The following is a 22,851-nucleotide window of genomic DNA, read 5'->3' as shown; positions in this document are numbered from 1 at the left end:
TAATATAATAATAATAATAAATAATTCTGCAGAAAATTTTTTGCACTGAGCCGAATTCGAACTGTTGACTGCGCGCGTCGTAGCCAACTGTGTGACCTTTGCACCACACTTCCAGCGACTAGTTTGGGCTACACTTACCGAAAAGCGCCGCCGCTGCCGTCTCAATTTATCTGGCAACGACTGTATATATATATTAATTATAAATAATTAAGTGCTTTTAATTTATCCTAATTTTTTAATATGATATATATTGATTTTGTGTCATTAATTATTGATATTTCATATTTTTACATTTTTATACTAAAATAAACATTATATTGTTGTACAATTGTATAGATGTGGTTGAAGAAAAATTAACTAATATGGATATAATTGATAAGTATTATAAAGTCTTATTTCATCTCTGTAATTATCAAAATTTAGTGAGTAATTATATTTTATGATATTACTATTAAAACATGTAATGTGATTTATTTGATTATAATTTTATTGTACTAGAGTCAACCAATAGCTGGAATTATTTATTGTTTGACAAAATCTGATGATGTTCAAAACTGGATGATAACGTGCTGTAAGAATATCATAGAGGGTTCAAAGTCTGAACCATATCTGAACAAATTACTAACGTAATAATAAATAATTAAAAACCAATGCTATTTAATTATCCAATAAACATTTTTTCCATTTTTAGTTTCTTTGAAAGCCCTAATTTAATGAACAATACACGACAAAAAGGACTATTTGATTGTAACAATACATTTTATAAAGAGCTTGCTTGTGGTTTACGTAGTGTTCGAAAAGAATTAATGAATATACATCCTCAGTCTACACATACTCAGCAACTCATAGAATATGTATATTTAATATTTATCAAACATATTTTAAATTAAATACAAATTAAAAATTATTTGTATCATTTATTTTATTTTAGGAAAGAAAGTCCTCATATACATTTTATAGTAAAATTCAGTTTGTGGACGTAAATAACAAATTTGAATTTCCAAGGTAAAGAACCATAATAATATTATATACAATGAGTTCCGCTTAATGTGATCACTGGTTTAGAGAATCAACTGTTTATTGGAATCAATAATGAAAATCCCAAACCAAATATTATATTGAAAAAAAAAGATGCTTCATGGAATCAACTAGTTAATGGAATCGCAATGGCCTGAACCAATGTGATCACATTAAGCGGTACTCACTGTAATATGTTTATTAAGGTATAATGTTTTTCTTAAATTGTCTGCTTTGTATCTACTTACATAGTTTTGTATGTATTTATTTAACTTAAAACTTAAATTGTAATAATTTTTATACTTTCAGTACTGAAGAATTAGCAAAATCATTCATAAAAGAATGTTCTTCTAATAACAGCTTGGCACTTTTGGGTAGCGTGAGTGGTTGGTTTAAATTACTTATGAACAATGACAAAAAATTGAATTTACAACAACGATTTTCAAATAATTTATACCATAGTCTAGATCAAAGTAATTAAAGTATTGCTTTAACTTAATACATATTAATTTGTAAAATTGTATTAGTCTTTTTAAGTAATGAAGTTAATGTAAAATCTTCACAAAAATCAAAATTCTTAAATGAAATTTTGGAATTTCAAAAATTTGCACATCGAGGTTTGGCAGCAGTAAATATTTTCATATTCCAATACATTATCTCATGGGATGGAATAGAAAATAGTCGTGTGATTTATGAACTTTTCGAATACTTAACATTCACTTCAGAAGAAGGTTGTATTGTGGAGATATAATTTTAAATTTAATACTTATTAGTTTTATTTTTATGTTTAGAATTAAAAAATAGTTTTTTAGAAAAATTGTATGCAATATTTATTACCGGAGATGAATTGATTTATCGAATGGTAATTAACTCCTTGACTAATCTTCTTTGTAATTTGGTAAGTCTAATACTGATTTTATTTGTTACATTAAGTTCATTATTTTTAATAGCCGTAATTAACACTATTTATAGTTAATACTAGAGTTTTAAATGAATTTATTTGATTCTCTTTTTTTTTTAATGAGATATAAATGATTAGTTATTATCTGAAGTCCCTAATGTTTTTCTGATTTTTTCAAAGGACCAATATATTTATGTATTTGGTTTATTTGTATCATTTTTTACTTAAAACATTCTTACCAAACTTTCACCAACTTGAGGAATTGACAATCTCATATGTTGTGTATTTTTTTTCTCAAATTAATAATATTATTCCTTTTAATACATAGAACAATTGTATTGATTAATAATGTTTATTTAGTATTTTAATTCAAAACAAACCAGATCAAATAAAAACTGTACATTATTTGGTGAAGAGTTAAGAGAAGAAACAGAATTTGAAATAGTAAAATGTTTGACAAAATATATATCGCATTGGTGTTCAATATGTATTTATAATTATCCTCAAGAAGAACAGTTAAAACATACAGTTTATACATTTTTTGAAAAAGTATGTTTTTTGTAAATTAAAAATATAATGTATTATATACATTAATTAACTTGCTAACTGAAATATTTTTAGGTATCTGTTTTAGAAAATTTGAAACCAACAATATGGCCTATTTGGACAATTATGCCTCCAAGTGTTTTCTATAATGGTTTAATGTCAGTAAATATATATTGGTTAGATAGATTATCCAGACTAATGCTGAGGTATGCAAAGTACAACTTGTTTAATGTTTTAATTATATAATAATACAATATTTCAACACTACCGAAAATTAATTAATTTAAACAATGTTATACTTAATACTGTGTGTAATTGTATACAATATAGACAGACACATTAATTAAAAATGTATTCTTATATGACATTGTTTAAATTATATTACTGTAAGGTTGACAAATATATAATATTAAATTGAATAAATTAGTATAGTATGGTGACTTAAAGTAAATTAAAAACAATTTAGGCACATAAAGTTTGACACCAACAGAATCGAGGATATAGCAGAGTCTCCATCAATTTTAAGAATGTTACAATTGTTTGACATGTACATGGCAGATTTTTTTAATGCTCTCCACACAGGAGTGGTAAGCATAATATCGAAAAATAGACAATAGTAAAACAAGTTGATAATATTTTACAAAAAAATATTTTTTTCTAGTTGTTTGATAAACGTGAAGAAGGATTTATTTTTAAAAGTTTAAATGAAGAAGAAGTTGAAAAAGATTTTAAAATAGTGAATTTAAATGTATGCTTTCAAATGGAAAAACATATTGCTCTAGCTCCATATTATATGAATGCCGAACATACAGTAGAGGTAATTTATGAATTTATCAATTATTCAAATACGTTATCATCCCTTATTTAATTTTATATTAGTACATTTATTTTATTTTACCATCATTAAATTAATAAAGTATTTTTAAATTTTTAGGATCCATTGGAGGATTTACTTCGGACAGAAGCTCCAAATTTACACATGTTAATTTTTATGTTAAATCAAAATTTGCAGAATGATACTGAAAATGACATTTCAACATCTTAATTTTGGTTTATACTATAAACAAAAAATATGTAAGTAATATTGGTTGTCAGTATTGTATTGAATTTTAATTTTTTTTTTTTTTTTTACAATCATTCACAGAAATTAAAATTATTGATACCATTAATAGGATAATATTAAAATAATTTTTTACAATATATTTGACTTCTTATATAATGAGATATTTGTTTACAAAAGGAATGTGAATTTTTTTTTACGAAGTCAAGAACTAAAGTAGAGTCAACGCTCAATCGTTTTTATATTATTTCATACCTCATGATATTTATGGCGTATACTTTATTATATATTAATTAATAGTGTTTGTTTTTCATAAATTAAAAACACAAATTGTTTTTGTCATAAATTCTTTATATTTTTATTTTTAATTTTATTTAATAATTTTTATTACTGTATTATAATTTATTAGTGTATAATTGTATAAAACTTGACAATTGGTCAGTGGATTGTTAACTAAAATTACTTTAAGAAAAAAAAAATATTGATTTACTTAATTTTTTTCAAATAAAAACAGTTTTTTAAAAATGCATAGATCTTTATGACTTATGTATTGTCATCTACAGAAATCAATATCTGATTTTCTACAGCCAAAAGTTAAAAATATGCTTCTTAATTATGATTTAGGGAAATTCAACCAGTTTTGGGCATATTATAAATAGAAGGTTAGGTTCTATCTACAACCATGGTCACTGGTAAAGTAAAAAGCGGTTGTTAAAATTTAATATTTATATGCATTATTCAAATTTTATTTGATAAATAATTTTTAACAACAACAAATGTAACTTTCATTTCTTTTAATGTCTAACCTTAAAATATGTCTTTTATTATGTACCAACCGGCACTACAGGTAAATTATAAAACATTTTTATTATTTAAAGAAGGGCAGAAGGTCTATATGGTTGAGGGCTTATTCTGCAGCATGGATGAAATATTAGACTAGCCTCTGAATAGTTTCAAGTTCACCATGCCACCAGTAACAACTACTAATTTTATAACCACTCGGCTTTCTAAAAAATTTCTAGTAAAGGCTATATTACTATATATTATTAGTGATGTGCTTGACCAGTGCTGTAAAGTGGCCCATAGTGAAAATAATTCATATATACGCCACTGAATTATTTATATGATATTTTTCAAATAAGATTCTGTTGAAACAGATATTGTAAAACTCTAATTTAATAATTTTGATAAACCAATGAATTTATTATTTATCTATAGATTATCCTCATCTGGTATTGATATCTTTAATAAAACTTTAAGTTAAGTTATACGAGAAAACAAGTTATCCTTAATTTTTTAGAGTCTCGATGTTTATCAGTAATTCATTGTTTTCAACTACTTTCCTACTCAGTACTCAATCATTGTTGGTCGAAGGAGTCCATGCAAGAACAAGATTTCTCCAGTTACATTATGTTTCCTATACGGGCAGTATGATTTGTCTCATTCTTTCATAGATATATACTCTTCAAATTTTTCTTAATTGAAAACAGAGGGGTCTGCGCTAATTTCATTTTTCAAAACTTCTAGAAAAAATAAATGTTGGTTTACATTTTATAATTTTTTACCAAACTATATTTTTGAAAAAAAAAAATTGTAGGTACAGTGTACTGTGTACACCTAACTAAAAATTGTCATAAATAATTTAATGCAAAAAAAATCAAACACTTGGAAAGTAGTGGGAATAATTGACTCATTGTGGTATTCTTCGGATAATGATTCTTAACAACAAAAATAAATTGGACTCATATTTACATGTAGCTATATGTAGGTAAGTTTTTGTAGCTCAGGTTTTGTCCTTTTTGGTAATTATTTAATTTCACATAATCACATCCAAGCATAATTCACAATTGATATTTGATGTTCCATTTCCATAGTAATTAGTAGCATAATAGTAGGTACACTATATTACTATGTTCTATATATACTTACTTACTTACAAATGTTAATACATTTTTAGTTTAAGATCAACCAAAGTAAAACCAACTTAAACTAAAAATAATAATATATTAATATCTTTTCGTTAGTTCGTTTTGGTTACTTTAAATTTTAAAATCATTATATTATGAAATATGTATACTCCACACATGGTTTTAGGGGGGGGGGGTGGACACAGGCCCACAACGTGTATCGAACAATAGTGGGCCTCTGGTTAGTACGTTTTCTATAACAAATGGATAATGGATATATATTATTATTATTATTTGTCCCCAGGCCCAAAATTATCTTAATCCGGGCTTGGTATCCTCATTATTTATTCATTGTTACTAGTAGTTATTTTCTATAATGAAAACAATAAACATCATTACGAATTCACCTTTATCCGAAATGAATAATAAACATATATCGTTATATCGATCTTAATATGCATGTTAAGTGATTATACCTAGGTGGCTAGGTATTTTAAAATCTTAACCTAAATCCAGTTTATATTTTATACCTATAAAGAATTTCAATTTTCAGGTTTAGGTTAGGTTACTAAAAACTTAAATTGAATAATAATTGTTATATTTAAATATAATTAACAATTTTTCATTAAAATATGAGAACACTCAAAATTATTGTACATAGAGTAGGTACATACAGGCTAGATGAACATTAATTGTTTAACATGTCATAAATGTAGTACCTATATGATCAATCAGGAAGTAATGTTTGATATTTTTAAATTTAGTTATATTATACGATATTATAAAGTAAAATTGTATTATTAAATATTTTTAGGTACAACGTAAATACTGTTAACTTAAAATAAATGTATAAAAATACTGTTTAAATTGAACATACATTGCCATAAAAAAAAAAAAAAAATATGATAATAAAGATAACACCAAGTCATAATATTTAGCAGTAGGTAGTTTAAAAAAAAATAAAAACAGTCTTTACAAGACAATCTTTAGCGAAAATGACACAAAAGTGTCGAAAAATAATTTTAGCTTAATCGGTAGTACACCTATTCTACTTAATATAATATAATATTTACATCCCGTCATAAATTATTACTATATGTCTAATCCACTTCGTTGGTGAATTGGGATAAGTATAGAGTCGTGGTGTTTTGCAGCCAATTGCTAATCGTTTTAAAATTTCTTTCCATCCAATTCACGTTTGCTTCGGCGTTTTCAATCGATTGCAATACGCTTCTTCTAGCCGAACCCAAATGATCGTATTCGTCTTTGTAAAACTGCCACAGCTGAAATAAATATCGCGGTTCATAAATAGACGAATGTTATTGTAGGTTAAGTTTAAAGTCGTTCGACATATTTTAGTGCACGACGTGTCAATAATAATATTCCTTACTTGGATCAGGTCGTTTTTAGTATTGAAATGGTACGTGGCCGATTTAATGATCTCGCTCATCGTAGAAAATCCCGCCGCAAAACTAAACGGAAAGGTATATTATAACTATATTAGTACCTACAATATTATATTCAGTGTGATTATTAACATGTTGACGGACAGTCACTATATTGTATAGCAGTCATAGTAAAATATAAGTCGTAATCAGGGCCAGGTTTACGCCTAGGGCGGACAATTTTTGGGGGAGGAAAATTTTGTAGGAATTGAAAAAAAATCATATAAATATTTTATGCATTTATGCAACTGTAATCGTAATAGTAGGTAATGTAAGATATATGACACTGAAAATGTCAATTACACGAAATACATTTTATCGTAATGTGAGCTATAGCTATAAAGATGAGATATTATTCTTTCTTGGGGTAAGGGCGGAATATTTAAAAGGGCCTAGAGCAGCACCTGTTCTAAATCCGGCACTGATCGTAATATGACGATGCTATAACGGTTATATATAGATGGTATTTAAAAGTCGTAAAAACTAAAATGGCATAACTGCTAGAGCAGTTGCGTGTCTTGTGACTTCACCAAATTGTAAATGATCTAATGTCCTATTTTGAGTTATTAACAATAGTAGCAATTTGGGCGAAAAAATTAAATAACAAATTCTAAAAAATCTTCAAAAACTCTATGGAGACACAATCAGAGTGACCACCAATAGTAATAATTTCAGTCGTGTGCATAATTACCTATTTTGGCTGCAGTCATGTCCGTTAACGTGTCAATTTTTTTCGTTTATGCCAAATAGGTATTAATAACAATATAATAATAATTGTTTCGATACTTACGTCGTTTTGAGATTGCGCCAGTTGTCACGCACATAATTCCACGCCACTTCTTGCCCGGCCACTTTATTGGTCAAAGCGTAAAATACTTTGCTAATGTCTTGATTCCTAATAGAAGAATTGTTTTGCAAGGCATAACTGAGAAATCTGCAACACGACATTTTTAATCATTATATATATATATATAGTGGCTTGATTAGGAATTTGGTTTGTGCGGAGGGGGGTTATTAGTTTTTAGCAAACATGAATGGCCATTACCTGCAATACTTTAATATCGATGCATAATATTGACATATTTTTTTGTTTATTATCTCTTGTTCTCATATTATGTAATAATTATTACATTACTTACTTACTAAAAGCAATGATAAAAATTTAAAATGTCGTTCGTATATATTATAAGTAGCATACTAGCATGCTACTAGATATTTTTCCTCTACAAGGAAAATTGAGGAATCATAGATATGTTTTTGGGCGTCTAGTACATTGGGAAAATATCTAGAGACATTTTGTTAGGAATTTAATTTAATTCATTATTTTTCAATATATATTATAATATAATATGTTTTCGAGCTGGATACACGGTTTTGTGTCATTAGCTGTATTTGTTTTTAATAAAACGATTTATGTCGGTACATTGGTACAATTATTTTACATAATTGTACACCATATCTAATATCTATAGGTACACTGAACTACAGTATGTCCCAGAAATCCCGTATCACCCTTAGTACTTCATGGAAAATCAATATATTTAAATGCAGTTTTTTTACAGTAATAAGTATGGACATTCTAACAGAATAGCAAAATATTCGATTTTTTTTTTCAAAAATTCAAAAATTATCAAAAAAAATTTAGGGAAAATAAGTTTTTTAATTTTCCAACATAGCCATTTTATTAATCGTATTTTTTAAAACAGTTCAAAAAAAAAAAAATATTAAAATTTAATGAAAATCGACCAAGTTAGAGCTAATCATTATTTTTTAATTTTAGCCAAAAAATCAGAGTGATTTTTCTTAATCGTATTTTGCTAATGCATAGGTAACATAACTACCTATTAATCTTAGAAATTCAAAATAATAATTAGCTCTAACTTGGACAATTTTCATTACATTTCAATAATAATAATTTGTTTTTGAACTGTTTTAAAAAATACGATCAACAAAATGGCTATGTTGGAAAATTAATAAACTTATTGGAAATAAAAAAAAAAATTTTTGATAATTTTTGAATTTTTGAATATTATGCTATTCAATCAGAATTTCCATATTTAATACTGTTAACAAAATTGTATTTAAATATATTGATTTTCCATGGAGATACTAAGGGTGATATGGGACTTATGGGACTTCTGGGACATACTGTATATATAGACAGTATATCATTATATTGTGAAAAATAAAACTTGAGTACCTACCTACATTAATATTTGTTTTTTTTTGTATAATTTTTTTATATTTATATGTGAATATACATATGGGGTGTGTGGGGGCAACGCTCCCCCGGTTATTTTTCATGTAATATCTGGTGGGGTTACAGCTTCCCCCCTCAACATTTTAGCCCTAGTTGTGACTCTGTAGATTTTCCTTTTAGATGAAAAATACACAGATATAATGGTATATATTATGGTTTTTTTTTTGTTTTTATATTGTTAATTTGCATTTTTAAGGAAATACACAAAACTCTACGAAAATTGAAAATTGGTTAGAAAATACAATTTGTACCAGCCCAAAAACATATTCATATCTATGATAAAAAACGAACAATTAGTATAATTTAACGCACTTCGCACTGTTTCCCTAGTACACGACGTATATGTGTAGCCGGTTTGAGAATTTATTACTGACAAACGGTCAATTTACGACGTCTAAGGGATTAGGGAGAATATAGATTATAAAATTATGTTGCGTTTTTTTTTTTAGAACCTTTTTTGTGACCATATACATTTTATATATATATTTTATGGGTATAAAATAGTAAGTACACTATACTATACATCGATATTGATGCGAGCGCATGGCATGAATAATATAAATGCGTCAGTTGCCCATAAATTACCTGGCCAAAATCCACGTTTCTCTGCTACAGCCCAGAGCGTCCAGCAATAAATCTTTTTCAGAAGCCACCGAAGTCATTTTATACATTTTCCACGCAAAATCCCATTCTTCTTCACTTCCATAACTGATGGCAGTACAGTATATAATTGCTTTTAGATTTGGCGAAATCCTATAAAAGAGAAAAAAAATAAACATAAATAATAATGCAATATGCATCGCGCAATCTATCAAAATTCATCAGTAAATCGTAGCTAAAACATAATATATCTAATATAAATCGATAGCAATAAATTCTTTACGGGTTATTCTTTTCCGGTTGAGGATTCGATTTCCAATTTTGAAACTGAGCCACTGCATTTCGAACACAATCAGTATGTCCCAACTCACACGCGCAGGATAACAAGTTGGATCTTTTGTAAATAACCAATTGATCGTCTCTCGGATTATCAGCGAACCCGGTTATTTTATACATTGGGGATATCAAGTGTAACACGTATGCCTGTAAACAATAAAAATTAAATCAATTTTTTTGAATGTATGTTATTATTTTAATAATATATAAAAATTATAAACACGATGACAACACAAAAATATTATTAATATACCACGTCGTAATATCTGCATGGTTTTAAACAATGATCGGTTACAGTAGCGTACCTACGCAGGATTTTAGTTCGGTTAAGGTTTTACCTGAGTAAATAATTCACATTATTCTTTTCTAAACAGTTTTTATACAGTTGGTTATAATAAATTATAGTTGATCTCAAATTTCATCTACATTTACAACACTCGAGTGTTTAACCTGGACACCTGATCATCTACAGCTAGAGAGCCTCTTCGGGTTGTAATATAATAAACATGGTAATAATCGATGAAACACGATGATACACCATACGACGATTATGGCAGATGTTTAGCAATGTTCTAAATCAGCCAAAACACTGTAACTATAATATTATTATCGACGTCTTTGTCATATTTAACAATTTATTTTCGCTATCTATTAAAATTGACCAATAATTGATCGACTCTGTGTATTGGAATGGTGGTAAATAAGATTTTTTGTAAAAGGAAGAAATTTCAGGGGGTCAGAACCCTGGAACCCTAGCAAGTACCCCTGCGTACGCCACTGATTGGTTACCTACGACTTTATATAGGTAGTACCTATGACTTATGATGAGTAATGATGATACATATAATTCAACACACTAATAATTATAATAATGCATCGTTCGAGCATATTTTTTCCAATTTTGCGGTAATCTTAATAATATAACTAATTAGTAATACCACTAATACCTATAGTTGATGTAATTTATTTAGTTACTTTTAATTTGTCGTAAATGGATGTTTTAATGAGCATTTGATGTAGATAGGTAAAAGACCTATACGCCGATTTCCACGGCACATACTCAGTCTCGTGGTAAAGATATTTAGTTAAATCGAGAGAGGTTTGGTAACTCAAATATCCAGCCCTTGATAAAGACATCGCGTCATCTATCAACTGTGCTCGGTTAATCGTTCCTGGAATTAATATAAACTGCGGTAATTATCTTGGTATATTTGCCGAGACAAAATAAACACTCTTTATGCTTACCAATATTAGAATACATCTCTGGATCGGTTAAGTATTCGATTAACATGTTCCAATTTTTTGAATCATAATTCACTCTATAAAATCCAGTTTCGTTTATGTTGAATAACACCCAATCGTTGGAAGATATCCCTGTTTCAGTTATCATCATGAATTCCTCGGGCTTCAGCCAATAGCTTGGTTTTGTTACCGAAAAATCCAATTTTGATGATGTCGTGAACGTAAGTGGTATCCACCAAAGATTATTTGGTTGATCAGTTTTGGCATTTTTAGTGTCGTGTAGAAGAAAACGACTCTGAAACATAAATCACGTATGAAATAAATATATATGGTATAATTAGTATTTAGGATACAATAGGTTAAAATAAACTATAAAATTTATATTATAATTTAAGTGTATAATATAATATGTTCACGCTTTCACAGCAACAGGTGATTTTTAAATTTAAATTTTTATATTCAGCCTTTAAGAGGACGCCATACCCGCATGCACACACGATACTTCAATTTTTTAGCAAGTTATGCGTATGATATAGTGTAAATTAATAATACTCATAACTCACTTTAAAACTGAATAATCATAAAAAAAAAACCGACATATGAAGTATCAGTATGAACACAGATAATGTTCTAAACATCAAGTTTCATAATAGGTCGATTCAGTCTAATTTTTAAGCTAACAATAGCGGAGTTAAACGTGATCTGCTGAGCATACATTTGCTATTTTACTCATCTTTACGAACTTGTAAGACAGAGACAACACATGCGGGTGTGACGTCCTCTTAAGGAGATGGAGAGAAGTTTTGAATGATAGTAAAATAAGAGAGACATTTTAGTTCGAGTGAAGATGACAATTGTTATTATTCAATGTAATCGGAAGATTTAAGCAATCAAGTGAAAGATAGATAAAGCTGATTTAATAGGATCATGAATAGAATAGTGGACGGTATTACATCGTTAAGATAAACGATCATAATTCGTGACAATTACGTGTTTGTAATAAATGTTTAAGAGAATTATAGACCCTGTGTGATCGCTACCCGCATAATAATTATATATGCACAGTAAAAAACCTTTTCAATCTTAGCAACAGTAAAAATATAACAATACAATATAGTGTCGATCATAATGAATACTTTCAAAAATTTAATTTATAATACGTAAGTATTTAATCTAAATTATTTTTATTTTTTGTTACGATTTAGTAACATTATTTATTCAAAATAAATTATGCATTCATCCATAATCCGTACCTACCTAAAATATAAAACTACTCATGAGATTACTCCATTTATCGGAATCAGATAGGTACATATTAATATAATTTATCGTATAACTTTTTACTTAACAATATCTAATCTGTACCAATTTTATAATTGTCTTTATTTCGTAACTTGTTTCAATATTATATTAAGTTAGGTAGTCGCTACTCATTAGTCATTAGTAACGCTAATAACCTCGAAGCTGTTGATGTGTAAATATACTACCTATAAATGTAATTAATTATTCTGTGGAACAAGTGAACAACATTTTGTCATTTCGAAATTATATGCAACAAATTATAAACACGATCTTTACATGTTCAAATTACATTTTAAATCACAGTACTCGAATTTTTTGTCAAAATAATAAAATATAATTCATCACCTTTAAATTCAAATTAATGTATTCAATATTAATTACAAATCATCATTCTGCAATATTAATAACACTTAGCTAGGTATATAAAATAAATCAAAGGGTCGCTCTGTTGTATTATAGTTGAGTTTACCTCTTCAATAAGTAGGTCACTGTAAAGGATGTATTAATTTTAATTCAATGATAAATCATTGCACACCTAAACGATTTTGAGCGAAGACGGAATGACAGACCTGTCGGCTGTCAGTCTATACTGTATTAATTCTAATGATATTCTAGTAGCTCATATACATAATATATATCATAAATTATGTATTTAAATTGCTATTATAGTAATTCATTTTTCTATTTGTAATGTAGAGGGTTAAACTAGTTTTTGGCAAAAACACATCTCATAAATATTATATTATTTATATATTATTACTTTGAAGTTCAAAGTTCCACCAAGGGGGTTGTTCCTTCACTGTGTCAGAACCAATAATATGTATTTTATTTTATTTATATTTTTTTGGTCACACACTCACACATTCATTAAATTCACATAATGTTCCACGAATTTTAACAGATCGTGCAATAAAAAACTTAAAAATGATGAACCGATAACCAATGAATTGTAAGTAGGTACAAGTGTAGAACTGAGTGAACAAGTTTATGGCATAAATAGCTTAAAATTAATTTAAATATTTTGACAATCTCATTGTGTATGGGAAATGATGAAAAATCGTAAAAGCTTTAGGTCCCAACGATCAATATTTTTTTTAATTTCAACATAATATGTTATAAATAAAATCATTATGGAAAAAATTGTTATTTCTCATTTGAATAGATAATTTCGTCGAGATTAGAAATTCTAATATCTATTTAAATTTCAACATTTCAAATATCTATTTATATCGTTACATGAGTAAATGGGGGTTAAATGTTTTAACCCCCTCCCCCCACAAACATGACCAAATTACGCCACTGATATTAATATGTATATTTTGTATTATAAATATTGAGGTATACCTATCAATTTAAAATTGTTCATCTTAACTGTAAAGTGATTATATGAATATAATAAATAAAATAGGCACCTGTGAAACGATTAATGTATCCACGTCATAATTTCGTGTGACATTTACGACTGGAAATCCTGGTTGTAGTATCCATGTATCCATGACATCTTTTACAGTCAACGTAATGTCCATTACACGATCGGTTTGTGCCTGTTCGGTCAAAGCGTCCCACAAATCATTATGGTAGGCGCTATTATATGCTCTATAAAATATCAAAATAAATTTATATTGTAACGAAATTTAATGCAGAATAATGCCAATAATAAAACTTCAAAATTCGATAGTTTAAACCTATAGGTAACTAGGAGTAATAAAAACAAACAACTTATTCGACCAAATTATAGGTGGTAAATATTTATTATATATTATAATATATATATATTAATTGACACTGATGTTGACATATCATTTTAGTTGATAAAATTGAACAGAAAAAAATTAAAACCTCTTTTAGTTTACTTATTACAAACTAAAACAACATTACAATATTAAACACAAACATGTATTGAATCTATTGATAAAAAAACTCGTTCCTTATATTATTATATAGCCAACTAATTCTTTTATTTAAAAATAATATAAAAACTACTAGGACAATATTATACGAAGCGTTGTAGAGCATTAAAAAGTAGGCCACCATATTAATTGAATAAATAAAAATTTATCTAATATTCTTTTAAGTATCGGCAATAAAAACGCCATATTAAATTAATCAAATAACTTATATATTAATGTTGGTAGGTAATAATATTTATAAAGATATTAATAATAAATTAAGCTAGAATTGAGTTGAATGAAAATAAACACAAATAGGTAAATAATTTAATTTTCCTTGATTCAGTTAATCCTATAGGAATAAGTAATTGAAGTCGAAAGATTTCTAAAAAATATTCATACTTTAATGAAAGTTTATCAATTTGTATTTTTTTTTTAAACAGTTAATACTATTTTTTTACCTACAATACTTACATAAATTAGATTTAGTAAATTACCTTATAGCTATAAAAAAAATATGCTTTTATGCCATATTTTTTTAAGCCAGGTAACCGTAAAATATGTGGTAAATACAGACACATTGCATTAATTTTAATACATTTAAAGTTGTTTGAAAAATGTATTGTGGCAAAACTAATTTTTATCAAATATTCAGTAGAGTTTTTATTAAAATAAAACTACAACAGATACATTAATATTTTAATCACACAAATGTTGTAAATCTAAGTCAAATTTTTAAAGATACCTAAGCTAGTACTACCTACTACTTACAACTCTTTTAATTGCCTACGTAAATGTATGTAATATACATTTGTTAAAATGTTTGATTATATGAATTATGTAACTATACTAGCTAGTATTATATTTAATAATAATTAGATAAATCTTACTTTGCGTTCAAATATTTGGTTAAGCCTTTCCGGAACACCTGCCGTGTAAGAAAATGGTCCATCATTCGAATTACAGATGCTCCTAAAATATTATAGAAATTACAATAATTAATACTCGTTGCAGAAACAAAATTAAAAATTGTTTAGTCACCTTTATCATAGGAAATGCGATCAAACAATTCATTAATTTCCTCCGGCCTCGACACACGCGCGGAAATCGGATGCGTAGATTTCAACGAATCCATTAAAAATACGCTCTGTATACCACAGGAAATAAACTGTTCCTCCATTTTCCACTTGGGCTCTACCTAAAAAAAAAAAAAATTAGAAAAAAATAAAACTCTATAAATCAATTAAAATTATTAATGATATGACACTTACATGGTCTACCCCTACGTATTCAATGTAAGTTGCAAAACCTTCGTTTAACCATAGATCTGACCACCAATCTGGAGTCACTAAATTCCCAAACCATTGATGTGCCAGTTCATGAGCAATCACCGTCGCTACTCGTTCTTTCTGAGCATTCGGCGAAACACCTTCATTGTACAACATGGCTATTTCCCTGAGAAATTAATTATTTTTTGTTTATATTTACTCGGGTAAATGTGTATACAGATAATGTGGGCTAGATCATTGAAAATAATTATATTTACCGGAATGTCACCAAGCCCCAATTCTCCATGGCTCCAGCAGCAAAATCTGGAAGTGCTACCAGATCGGTCTTTTTCAAAGGATAAGGAATGGAAAAAAATTCTTCATAAAACTTTAATATGCTAGGGCCGATGTCTCGAGCATAGTGAGTGTGCGATAACACATCACTTCTGGCCCATACTCTAAAAGTCTCCGAGGATAAATATTCAAAATCGGAAATAATGAACGCCACTAGATAAGTAGACATGGGCACCGTTTGTTCGAATGTGTCCCATTCGTAAGACGCTAAAGGTTCTGGTCTGTAAAAATATTAAATTAGGTTAATTTCAGAATGTTTGGAAACCATTTTTAACAAATAGCAATTTTTAATTTACAGCGTTGGCAATTTATTGTCGACATATTTAAGCCCGGTATTGGATATAGAACTCATATCCCCGGGTCTTGCAATTGACACAGTAAATTTAGCTTTTAGAGCAGGTTCGTCAAAACAAGGAAATGCTTTTCTTGCGTCAGTTGGTTGAAATTGTGTTGCAGCTATCCACCTTAAATATAAATTATAAATTAAATTGTTAATGATTGTTAAAATAAAATACACTTAAAATATCTAACCTAGTTGTGTTTCCTACGTTGTAAGAACTTTTATAAAACCCTTCCATGTTGTCTTGAAGTTTTCCAGTGTATTTTATGTGGATGTTGTACTGGTAATCAGCTGGCTGTATGTCTTTGAATTTTATAATGAAAAACTGTTTGGAAAGATCTTGTTGTGTTTCTAGAATAGGAACGAAAACACTTTCAGCCATCACGTGTTCATTTAGTACCATTTTTGGATACCTATTAGATATTTAGATATAATATACAATTAATATAGAGTATACAATAATATGACAGTTATTATAATTTTATTGAAAAACACTAATCATAATTCAAATTCGAATTACAATTATACTGTATAATATTAGTTACAAGAATTATTAATATTATCACAAAATTTTAAGGTAACGAGTGCGGTGTAATAAATGCATTAGCTATTCTCCCCAGAAGTGGGATCGGGTTACTCGCGAACGTCTATATCCACCACCCGTCCTGCCTGTCCGCGGCTTATAATAACCACCTGTGGATATCCGCCTTCTCGCTGGCCGGCTATACGTCCTCCTGCACCGGGTGCAGCAGACCACTTCCTCCGCGTGACATCACAACTCGCACGTCTCCTACACTCTTGTTTTATTTTCTAAAATATGACGTGTCGTTTACCTGGTGACGAGACATTCCGTCATGTTCAAGTCGACGGCGTGCAGCGTCACTCCGTCCACGGGGGCCGTCACGTTGACGACGATGTCTACCTGGCCGTCGAATGTCGAGTTTCCGGCCCACAGGAATGGTATTATCCGCAGGTCGTACGATTCCGGAACCACTCCCGCCGGCAACCGGACATCCGTGGCGCCGTAGTCGTTCTCCAGCCGCTCGTAGTCAAAGCCACGGATCTCGTCCAATATCGTCTCGGTGGACCCGAAGCGCGGGCCGCCATAGGTCTGCCGGCAAGTGCGCGGGTGGAAGAAGAAGAACAGACACAGCGCGCACAGTAGCACGATGAACGCGAACGATGACGTCAACAGCGTCCAGGACACCCGAAGGCTCTTCCTCCGGGTCGCGTACGTCGCGTCGCCGTCCATCGGTTCGTCAGCAGCTTCGTGGACACTGTACAAAAAAATTATAACATATTATTATATGATATTATATTATACACAACACTGTTACAATATAATAATACGCATAGTGATTGATATGCAGTGGCCACGCCAGTATTTTAATAGTTATTATAGGTACTATGTGTAAAAGTGATTTTCAGAATAAAATGTTTTTCGGTAATCCGAAGAACCTAGCGATACAAACTCGTAACACTATGTTTTTGAGAAAAAATCTTGTTGTAACAATTAAGAAAATTAGTGTGGCCGTGGGCGGAGTTTGAAAGGTGCTTAACCCTGAAATTGAAATTATTATTATTATTATTATTTGTTATTAATTGGCGTATTTTATGTAGAAACAATTCTCTCCTCACTAAAATAGTACAACTCAAACAAATCTCCACCGAAGCACTCACTTGAGAATTGATCGCATCCATCGAGATTCTATAGAATGATGGGTATACAATATTAAATATATATATTTAGTATATAGGTATACAATTATTTTGTTAACGCGTAAGACATTCATTATTTTGAAAATATTTTTTTTACATAATCTAACTCATATTGAAATCACATTTTTCGAAACAATGTAGGTAGGTATAATATATTTTACCATTATAATATTTTAAGTTTTTTACTTTTTTTAATGAAAACATATAGTGACGACATCAAAATAAAATCTATACGGCGTTTCTTTGTTTGATACAATAACGTTATGTGATCAAAGTGCGATCTAAATTTTCATAAAAAATGCAAGGCACTAATATATTACGGGCAGTATATAATATGTAGTGATTAATGGATACTATAAATATATTGTGCGGCGTGAGAGAAAAATACATAATTCAAGTTAAAGTGAAAACACACTGACAAAAAAATTAATCTAAACTAAGGAAAATCAAAAACACAATACACAAATAAGAAAATTATGAATTTGACAGTAAATTAAAAAACAATATAATGAATAGACTAAGAATTGGACACACCAGAATAACATTGCATGGTCTTCTAAGTTCTAATGATAAAAGAAGATTCACCAATATGCGCAAAAGAGGGGTCTGTGGTCTGTCCGAATTGCATGTCACCTCTAAGAGAGATCTTTTCGAATTCCATGCCATCTCTCAGAGTGGTGTGTCCAAAATGCATGTCATGTACAATTTATTGCTGTGAGTTGTGACCATGCAGTGACGAAATAAAAAATGACAAAAATGCAGCAAGAGTTGACTGAAAAACAAATTACGCGAGATACGTTTAAAAATAGATTAAAAATATCCGGAATGACTCAATGAGTGGTTAGGTTGATGAATAAGTGAAAATAAGTTTTTCATATAAGTAATAACTAAAATAAAATATAACCAATAAATATGCAAAAAAAATATAAAAAATATTTTTAAAAAAAATGTTAAGTTAGTGCATGTTATTAATTCTTTTTGACATTCGGTTTTCATATTAATATCCAAAATTATTATCATAATCATCTATATTATCACAAATGATTCCTAAAATTATTTAAAAACTAAAATTGGATTTATATATAGTTACTTATATATCTGGATAGCTAAAGCTATACTTATATATTTTGTAAGGGACAACTATTATAAATTGCAATTTAGGCACAATAAAAAAAAAAAGATTATAGGTACTCGTAACCTATTATTACAGTAATAAGTAATAACCATTATATTATGTATAGGTTAGGTATAGGTATTCGATAAAAAATATTAACTATACCGTATGTACACTATAATACGTCATGTGAAGAATAATATATTATATTATGAGTACTAAACATTTTACGATACACGTCATGTACAATAAATATATTTATTTAGGTATTTAGTATAATAGTAAATTATACATGTGACGTGTAGGTATCTATACATAATGACTCTGACGACAGATATTTGTGCGTTAGCCCAGCCATTAATATTATGTCTTCATTCTAATTAAAATCGCCATTCTATTTTAGACCCACGAAAAACAATAATAGACCCTATAGTATTTTATATTATGTTCCAACGTCGTAAAAAGGCGGCTGGTCTAAATTTATCGGCTCGTTTACTTCAACTTTAAAACCGGCAAATGAACGCGTCTTAACAAGCACTTGGCGCGTGTATTAACTTAATATCGTGGCTTGTTGTTGATCAATTAGGGGCGGGGGACCTCGTAAAAAGATGAGCAAGATTGTTGTTGTTTGACGGGGGTACCTGCGACGTTTAATGTCATATTTTTTTTTATGGGACCATAACAATAATATAAGATCACAGATTCACGCAGCCATATAAAATATTATAATCGACAATAACAACCGCGATACCAACCGACAAATTAGCGTTACATCGTATTCTGTATAGCACGCTCTGCGCAACACTTTGCTTTATTCGTATTCGTATTATTATTGTTTGTATGAATATTGTAGTAACGCGTTTCACATATTATTATGCGTTTACATTATTATCATTATTGTAGGTACGTTTCAGATCGAATAAACTCGAAACCGATGATTGAGTTGTACCGAAGAAAGCAAGAACTAATACTGCAATAGTACCTACGTATAAGACGTGTATAACCGTATATATATAGGTGTACAATACCCACTATTATTATAATCATCATATTTACCGCATTTTGAAACGCATAACTAAATCGCACGCTGAAAACTGTGAAATATACAAAATAAATGGAATCGAAGCAAAAACCGTTTATAAATGTCGCGCTCCGTCTCTAGACTGAGTTTATAGTCTTGTCTTAAAAAACATATACGCGTGGCGATAATATTATATTAAAATGACATTTCGCATTCACGTAGATTGGGACTTTATACTATAATTATGTCTGATATCCGCACACCTTGACCCATATATTATACCGCGTATGTCTCTGGGAGCATCGAATTGTGTTTTTTTTTAGGTACGCTTTATTATTCTTATTATTATTACTATTATTATTATTATCATGTATTATTATTCTTTTTGGTACCTACCTACCTATAGTATTATAGAACTATACTGCGCGCTCGCGATTCTCCCCTTCATAACATTTGCATATAATCGTGTTCCTCGGCTATACAGCGGGGGACAACGACAAACGTTTTCACTATTCTTATTCGTCAAACCCCACGCAAGCAGTCATTTTTTATAATATATTACTTTTTTTTTTGTTTGTAAAATGTGCGCCGTATACCCTTCGAACCGTTGTCGTCCACACGGACTGTGCTCCAAACCCGTTTTGTGCCAAGGGGTTACCTATTATTTATTCGTTATTCACAGAGAGTTGTTTAAAATAAAATCGAAATCGCTCCAGCAGATTTGTTTTGAGGAGCAAGGACAATACGTACCTACTAGTTACAACTGACCAGTGGCTACACACAATATAATTATTACCATTACTATTTATATTATTATTATAATTTTTTTTTTTTACTATTAATATTATTAATATTACTAATATTACTATTACTATTATTATTATGTGTAGCAGACACGACGTGTAGTACCTATGCCGTTTTAAATACAATTATTGTAATTATTCGTCCAAGGGTTGTGGGCCACATACGGTGTTACGTATTAATGTATTATTAGCATTTAGTAATACGTGCGTGTTTTTACCGGCTGATGACGTATTACAAATTAAAAAGAACGCTATCATTTTGATTAAAAAGTATATAATATAATATTTTTTTAATTCATGTCTTGAATAGGTATATTATATTATATAATGTAATTAATAATTACCTATTTAAAGAACATGCAGTTCAATTAATTAGTATACTGCAGCAGTTATTTGTCGTGCTTAGGTCTTATCAAGATAATTATAAAACCTCGTCGCACGTTGACATAATAATATATAATTTAAATTTCATACGTATTCTATATGTATAACGATTTTTTAGTTTATTCCAAATCAAAACAGCAACCAAATTATAATAGATAATATATAACTTTCAAACGATTTTATACTTTCCTGGTTGTATAAATATAGACTAAGGGATAAACTAGACATTATAATAATAATGCACCAACGTTAAGAACTAATGCGTAATAACTTAAGTGAAGAAAATAGGTACTACGCAAAATAATATTGTTGCCATCAAAATACATAATATATTATTATAAGATCAGAAGGAAACAGTCACGGTTCAGATTATACGAAGAGGATTATTTATTTAAAATTATACACTAAGTCACTAAGCAAGTCTTTGATATTTTCTTAAAAGGGTTGTTATGAATAATTTTGTAAATATTATACATAGCATGGAGATAGCGTTATGTTATACCTACATCAAAAAGGAAAGCTATTCTTTTTTAGAGCACGTTGTATTCATATTTAAAAAAATTGAATTCCATGAACATACAATATATTTTTAATATTTTTACTAAAATTGAGAAATTTTTAATACTATGAACATAATATACGATGGTATCCAAAATCAAAACTTGTACGTATAATAATATTTTAACCTGGAAATCAAAACAATATATTATAAAATATAGTACTTAGTAATATGTAAGTGTTTGTGAGATATTAACAAAAAATAATATTGATTATTGTTATTTTAACAAACAATTACAACGGTGTTAAATCCAAAATTTCAAAGATATATGTGTAAATATTAAAAATGAATTCTAAGGTGCGGTTAGTGAATTGCTTCCTTGTCGTGTTATGCATATTTATTGTATACCTAATAGTGGCGCAACTACGGGGGTGTTAGGGGGTGCTTAAGGTCTTTATAATTGAAAAATTCTGTAGTTATTATGTCATTATGTCATTTCAATTTTGACATGAAATCATTAAAAATTGTTGCACAATCTTATGACGGCGCAAGCGTAATGTCGGGGTGTCTTAATGGTGTTCAAGTCAAAATAAAACAATATTTTCCTTTTGCCATATATACTCATTGTATATTTGTATGTCTCACAGGTTAAAATTAGTGGTTCTGGATATGTGCAAAGGAATTAAGGTAAAATATGCTTTAATTAGCTATTTGTAGAACATTAACACATAATACTATATATATATTTTTTATTAGAATATATTTATTATATACTTTGTTTATTATATTGCTCGAAATTTGTTTAATATTTTGGAGTCCCTCATCTATGTGCATTTTTTCTCGA

At 28.9% G+C, this 22,851-nt stretch overlaps 2 protein-coding genes across 7 annotated transcripts in view; one reads left to right on the top strand and one right to left on the bottom strand.

The window, feature by feature from the left end:
* Positions 1–4,053, top strand: part of LOC100166553 — a 7,013-nt gene extending 2,960 nt beyond the window's left edge. For both annotated transcript variants that reach the window (XM_001952463.5, XM_029488569.1), the window contains 12 exons: positions 337–422; positions 499–626; positions 692–854; positions 932–1,005; positions 1,327–1,490; positions 1,545–1,748; positions 1,809–1,915; positions 2,279–2,467; positions 2,540–2,670; positions 2,931–3,051; positions 3,126–3,281; positions 3,399–4,053. In XM_001952463.5, the coding sequence (XP_001952498.2) occupies positions 337–422; positions 499–626; positions 692–854; positions 932–1,005; positions 1,327–1,490; positions 1,545–1,748; positions 1,809–1,915; positions 2,279–2,467; positions 2,540–2,670; positions 2,931–3,051; positions 3,126–3,281; positions 3,399–3,509 (1,634 nt within the window). In that variant the 3' untranslated portion in view covers positions 3,510–4,053. The remainder of the gene's footprint in view (positions 1–336; positions 423–498; positions 627–691; positions 855–931; positions 1,006–1,326; positions 1,491–1,544; positions 1,749–1,808; positions 1,916–2,278; positions 2,468–2,539; positions 2,671–2,930; positions 3,052–3,125; positions 3,282–3,398) is intronic.
* Positions 4,054–6,012: 1,959 nt separating this feature from the next.
* The window catches only part of LOC100569721 (aminopeptidase N), a 40,907-nt gene continuing 24,068 nt past the window's right edge, over positions 6,013–22,851 (bottom strand). For all 5 annotated transcript variants that reach the window (XM_016804708.1, XM_029488568.1, XM_003244750.4 and 2 more), the window contains 15 exons: positions 17,301–17,744; positions 16,659–16,880; positions 16,424–16,591; positions 16,052–16,348; positions 15,777–15,960; positions 15,547–15,703; positions 15,396–15,477; positions 14,029–14,212; positions 11,318–11,609; positions 11,048–11,244; positions 10,020–10,219; positions 9,722–9,889; positions 7,667–7,810; positions 6,822–6,903; positions 6,013–6,714 (listed from right to left, as the gene is read on the bottom strand). In XM_016804708.1, coding sequence (XP_016660197.1) covers positions 6,532–6,714; positions 6,822–6,903; positions 7,667–7,810; positions 9,722–9,889; positions 10,020–10,219; positions 11,048–11,244; positions 11,318–11,609; positions 14,029–14,212; positions 15,396–15,477; positions 15,547–15,703; positions 15,777–15,960; positions 16,052–16,348; positions 16,424–16,591; positions 16,659–16,880; positions 17,301–17,744 — 3,004 coding nt within the window. In that variant the 3' untranslated portion in view covers positions 6,013–6,531. The remainder of the gene's footprint in view (positions 6,715–6,821; positions 6,904–7,666; positions 7,811–9,721; positions 9,890–10,019; positions 10,220–11,047; positions 11,245–11,317; positions 11,610–14,028; positions 14,213–15,395; positions 15,478–15,546; positions 15,704–15,776; positions 15,961–16,051; positions 16,349–16,423; positions 16,592–16,658; positions 16,881–17,300; positions 17,745–22,851) is intronic.

Source organism: Acyrthosiphon pisum, chromosome A1, assembly GCF_005508785.2.
Source record: "Acyrthosiphon pisum isolate AL4f chromosome A1, pea_aphid_22Mar2018_4r6ur, whole genome shotgun sequence".
NCBI lineage: Eukaryota > Metazoa > Arthropoda > Insecta > Hemiptera > Aphididae > Acyrthosiphon > Acyrthosiphon pisum.
The sequence above is the reverse complement of the archived record's forward strand: the minus strand, read 5'-3'. Positions and strand labels throughout refer to the sequence as shown.